Source organism: Hordeum vulgare, chromosome 5H, assembly GCF_904849725.1.
Source record: "Hordeum vulgare subsp. vulgare chromosome 5H, MorexV3_pseudomolecules_assembly, whole genome shotgun sequence".
Classification (NCBI taxonomy): domain Eukaryota; kingdom Viridiplantae; phylum Streptophyta; class Magnoliopsida; order Poales; family Poaceae; genus Hordeum; species Hordeum vulgare.
This window is the reverse complement of record NC_058522.1, coordinates 337,649,458-337,655,012: the sequence shown is the minus strand read 5'-3', so window position 1 is coordinate 337,655,012 and position 5,555 is coordinate 337,649,458. Positions and strand designations below refer to the sequence as shown.

The 5,555-nt window shown below is 41.5% G+C and overlaps 1 protein-coding gene across 2 annotated transcripts; it reads left to right on the top strand.

The window, feature by feature from the left end:
• The first annotated feature begins 261 nt into the window (after positions 1-261).
• LOC123397713 lies at positions 262-4,793 on the top strand. Of its 2 annotated transcripts, XM_045092247.1 has the most exons (8): positions 262-338; positions 1,067-1,156; positions 1,535-1,611; positions 1,682-1,762; positions 1,846-1,914; positions 1,990-2,070; positions 2,638-2,774; positions 4,464-4,793. In XM_045092247.1, exons 4-8 carry the CDS (start codon positions 1,702-1,704, stop codon positions 4,512-4,514), a joined length of 399 nt encoding a protein of 132 aa, XP_044948182.1. In that variant the 5' UTR covers positions 262-338; positions 1,067-1,156; positions 1,535-1,611; positions 1,682-1,701; the 3' UTR covers positions 4,515-4,793. The 2 variants fall into 2 exon arrangements, with proteins under 2 accessions (XP_044948182.1, XP_044948183.1); XM_045092248.1 differs by lacking the exons at positions 262-338; positions 1,067-1,156 and having other exon boundaries at positions 1,213-1,611.
• The last annotated feature ends 762 nt before the right edge of the window (positions 4,794-5,555 follow it).

Sequence of the window (5,555 nt, the reverse complement as noted above, 5' to 3'; positions counted from 1 at the left end):
AACCTGGTCATGGTTCTGTCACGCGGATAGCTAATTTCTACGCACCCCTGTCCACGGCTAGTTCTTTGGTGATTTTCAGTCCTTCAGGTCTCTCTTTATGGACTCTTCCCATGTCAAGTTTGGTCTACCCGAGCTCTGTTGACATTCTCGACATGCTTTAACCTTCCGCTATGCACTAGCGCTTTTGGCCTGTGTTTAACCTTCTGTTAATCAGTAATATTTAGTAGCTTGATTACATACTAGCAACTGATGAAACTTCCCATCTTCAGATCAACGGCTGGAAGCTTGGCCGGACCTTAGTCAAGGGTATGAGGCATTTCGACGTGCCAACAAGGATGGTAAGTTGTTTCAAAAACCTTTAGTTTCGTTGCTTGTATCTCCCCTTTCTACTTGGGATTTCTATTGGTTGTCACAAGTTATTACATCCTTTCGAGCGAGCTTGCAATCGTTATAGTAATATTTAGTTGAAGCCGCTTCTCACCTACCTTCCCTTAAATGTTATCTCATTTTCACACTAGATTTGCAGAGATAATAGCAGTGTAGGATAATTCTCTGCAATTGGACTGATTTAATATTACGACCTTTAGGTTTGGTACTATTGTGGGCTACATTCCTTTGTACTCCCTCCGTCCCATAATATAAGAGCATTTTTGGCACTTTGCTCTAACCGCACCAATTGTGTTGCTGCTGCTTTTGAACTGCCATGCTAGGTTTATGCTTACGGTATTGATGGGTTGTGGCATGTGTGCACACATAATACCTTCTCATGATCTGAATTCTCTCACACCATTATTGTGTGGAACCGATTATGTTATTCTTGCTTTTGAAATGAGCTTCCGGGTTTATGCTTTATGCATTACTGTGATGTTTGCACACTTAGTGTGTGTCATGATGCACAGTCATCATTTGATTTCTACGACATTTTTTCACATTCTGTTCAAGAAAATGCGGAAGCTTTCTGCCTCAGTGCCACAGCCCCATCAAGCTTGACGTTCTTGTTTACACTTCATCCGAATTGTGGCTGTCTCCTGCCATTTCTGAATTGTAACTGCTCAACACATTGCAGGTCTTCCAGTTGCCCGAGTTTTGCAGACTATCCCTTATACCCTGGTGGGACCTGCTAAATTTTTTACAATTTCATCAGTAACAAATGCAGGTAAATTAGTTGGATGCCTTTGCATTTTTCAAACCAGGAGGAAACCCCATACCCAAATTGCACCTGCAATATATGCGTCACTGATAATGATATTTGATATTCCATGCTTCAGTCTCATGAATTTGGTTTATAACTGGCCATTCTTCCTTCCGACTCTTTGTTTGATGCCTTTCTTCAACTCTTATGGTGAAGCCTACTGAAATGCATTGCCATGTTAACCTTTGATTTCATCATACATCATTCCAGCTTGCATTTCATACATGTTTGCATTATGCACTTAGTTTATCCTAACTGAGTCTCAAGTCCCTATCTTTTCATTTTCTTTTTTGGTGTTTATGCATCTTTGCGGTAGATTCGTAACTGCTAAACTTGTTGCAGAAGTTCCATACTTCTTCCAGATGCCCCATCCTTTGAAAGATCCTGCTAGAAACTATGGGATCTCACCAGTGACAAATGTAGGTAAAACAGTTGAGCATTAAGTACCTGGCTACCTGCCGCCATTTCTAATTGCTGAACTCATCGCAGGTGGTCTATCTTCACAGGCCATGTCTGCTACCTTGGCACCTTCTTATGATCAGTTCTTGATTTCAACAGAGAAAAATGCAGGTAATTTCCACTTTCTCTCTAAACATGGATGAACCTACACCTATCGCCGTTTCTAACAGGTGAACTCATTAAACTCATTGTAGGTGCTCTATCCTCAGAGGCCATGTCTGCTATCTTGGCATCTCCTTCAAAATACATTGAGGAATATGCAGGTAAATCACACGTTCTTTTCCTAACATGGATGAACCTCCATCTGGCACCATTTCTAACTGCTAAACTCATTGCAGATGCTCTACCCTCAGAGACTATGTCTGCTATCTGGGCATCTCCTTATGAAAACTCTCTGATCTCAACAGTGACAAACGCAGGTAAATTACACGTTTTTTCCAAACATGGAAAAATCTCAATCTGCACAATTGGTCCCTGGAATTTTGTTGTTTCTTGACAACCACTAATGCACTTTTCAATGGGTTATATGAATGAATGATAATAATATTGAATATATTGTCACACTAATTCATTCGGCCGCTTGTGTTCTTCTGTTTGTATTACTCCCTCCGATCCATATTACTTGTAGCTCAAATGGATGTATCTAGACGTATTACAGTGTTAGATACATCCTTTTGAGCGGCAAGTAATATGGATCTGAGGGAGAGCAGTTCGGCGGCGGTTTCTCTTAATACAGGGGATGTGTTACTGTTTCGCAATGTGCACAAGTTTTTTGTTGGTTGTAAAACTTGGAGCAACAACACATTTTAGTGTAATGGAGATGTGTTATTGTTTTGAAATGTGCACAAGACACGTTTTTCATCTTTTGTACTTGAAATGTTCACTGTTAATGAGCATTAGACATGTAATTGGAGTCTTGGAAGGGATATTTTGTTGTGATAGTACTGAATCCATTAAACCTGAATGTTATTATAATTCCTGGTCAGGTACACATAAGCATTTGAGTGAAGAACATTGCTATACTGAGAATGCTTGCCAGGATTTCAGCCCAAGGAAGAATCCAAGGATGGAACTGACAACTGTTGAGCAAGGCTTTAATCCGAAAATGCAACGGACAACTCCGGTAAGATTCTCTGGTACTGAAAGTGGTTCTTACTTTTTTTTCACGAATACGTATGTTGCGTATCATTCCATTTCACTAGAAGGCGCATATGGGAGCGCAAATGAGCAGAGAGAGAGAGAGGGGGGGGGGGTGCTCAGCCCCAGTTGCGCGAAAATAATAAGTACAATACGGTGAGTAAAACAGTTACTACCTCCGTCCGGATTTATTAGGCCCCCTCGCATTTTGGGCTAAAGTTTGACCAACAAATTTAACTAATAAAATTTAAACTATATGTCACAAAAATTATATCTTTGGAAAGCTCTTTTAAATACAAATCCAACATTGTACTTTTTGTAGCATATATTCTATATATTGTTAGCCATATAAATGGTCAAAGTTTGTCTCAAAATACTATGGCCTTGTTTGGTACTAGTGTATTTTAGGGAATTTGTGAGGATTATCCCGATCAAACCCCTCAATACCCACACATCCCATAACACCATTTGGTTCTAGTGTATTTGACATGTTTCATCCCCACATTTCCCCTCAAATCCCCAAATTATAGTGCATTTTTCTCAATACCCAATACACTACCCCTACCTAGTGTATTGGGGATAAATGGGGATTTGAAGGGATTGGGTGAAGGTTGGGGTTTCACCCAATCCCTTGTGGGATTATCCCCACCAATCTTCTCAAAAACACTAGTACCAAACAAGGCCTAAGGGGCCTAATAAACCCAAACGGAGGTAGTAGCATGCAATCTTATATTATGTGGTGCAATGATATTTGAATAAACAATGTGTTCTTTACATGATATATAGCAACCACGCGATGTGGTCCACAGAAAACTCGTTCAATGTATTTCACGTTTCAAGAATTTCCAAGTTCCTTTACAACATTCTTGAACAGTTGAAGTTTCTAATGTTATAACTAAATACCTGGCATCTTTGGTGGTGGAAATGGTTGCTTCTTAGTGTCGAGGGCATGTTTACTTCGTTTTCGGTTGATGCTTATGTCAATTAATACAGATGCATGATTATAAACGTTCGACTCTAGCATGGATATCCTACTAAGGTACACTATTACGAATTGTTTTACCGAACATCACACTGGTCCCTGAGGTGTCGTAGAGCTGTATTATCAGTAGTATACTCTGCTAAAACTCACTGCTAACAAGACACACCACCATCAAAATTGTAGCAGTAGATCAAACCTAATTAAAATAATAATCCTTGTGTCTAAAAGAGATCATTTGATTACAGTACATCTTTTCATCAAAAAGTTGAAAGTTAATAACCATGCACATTGTGTCATGAATTAAATGGAAAACATGTCATAGCAGAGTAAAGCGTGGGTGATGGCAGTAGTCGCAAGTATTTTTCAATAGTCCCCTCTAAAAGTGACATAGTGAGTGAACTAATCAGTTGTGCTTGTTCCGAAAAAACTTTGGTATGTGTTTGTGTTATGGTGGCGTTTGTTTGTACCCGACTGTTTTTTATCGTTGCTTTATATATAAAGCGGGGCGAAAGCCTTTTTTCGGTAAAAGTGCCATAGTTTTGTCGCCAATTCGTGCATTTTAGAACACGATGTGTATGCACTTAAGAAGTACTCCTCACTAGTTAGCAGGCAATCTTGTTGCACTATGTGGCATCACCCTATTAATTGCTGTCTTGGATACTGCTAACAAGTTGCAATACTGTTCGAGTGCAGGCTTCGTTGGTTGAAGGTGAAGTTGGAGATCACCTCACACCATGTTTTTGAGTGGTGGGATCGACTTTACTCATGGGGCTTCTATCTTTGTGAAAAGACGCTCCAATACTGTTAGTGGGCTTGTTGTGCTTAGTGGGCTTGTTGTGCTGCTGTCCCCAGCGTGAACTTTTTTATTTTGTGTGAACCTATGTTGTGTGTTCCGTTTGTACTTTGAACTATCTATTGTCGTTACTTAAGCCAAATTATGTCATTTTCTTTTTGTGAAATTTGATGCGGCAACATGTTTTTTCTAGGAATTTGGCTTAAAATTTGACATCAGTTTTGATTCTTCATTTGTTGGGTATTTCAGCTGCGCAAATAAGGTAGTTTTCCGTCAATAGGTTCAGAACTTTAGTAGTTTAGCAGCGTCCTCTTCAGAGAGCTGCAGCTAGTTTTTTTTCTTCAGTCAAGTTTTCCCTTCCGTTCTGTTATTGCACGGGGGCATGTTCGTGTATGTGCTCAGTGCGAATATGGCTAGGCAAGCAGCATGACTCAGCCCGTGGGATGGCGCGGGCACGACGGGGTTGTTGCGAGCATTGCGACACTTCATGTGCATCACTGAATAAAAGGATCAAGCAACAAAAAAGCAGTCAAAGTTATCGCTGCACAAAAACACTTGTCTCTATCATCTGTGAGTTAGAGTTGAGAGAGAGAGAGAGTGAGCGACGACAAGGTTGAGAGGTGCTCCGACGATCACCTCCGGCCAACACTTGGCATCAGAGCCAGGTTAGGAGATCATGTCGTCCGGCGGTGTTGGCTCGAATGTCCGGCACGGTTCGGAGACCCCTCCATGCGCGAAGGCGCCGTCTCCAGCTCGGGGCAGGAGCAGAAATTGTTGCGGCGGAGGCGAGGTGGTGGCGGGGCAGGAGCAGAAATTGTTGCGGCGGAGGCGAGGTGGTGGTGCACCAACAGGTTATCCGGGAGACAAGCTTGGCAGGCCACTACCCAACGCTAACGCGCACAAACTACGCAGAGTGGGCTCTGCTTATGAGCACTAGTAGAAAATGGGGCTTTGGTCCAGGTCCTGAAATCCTATTAGTCCCGGTTCACATA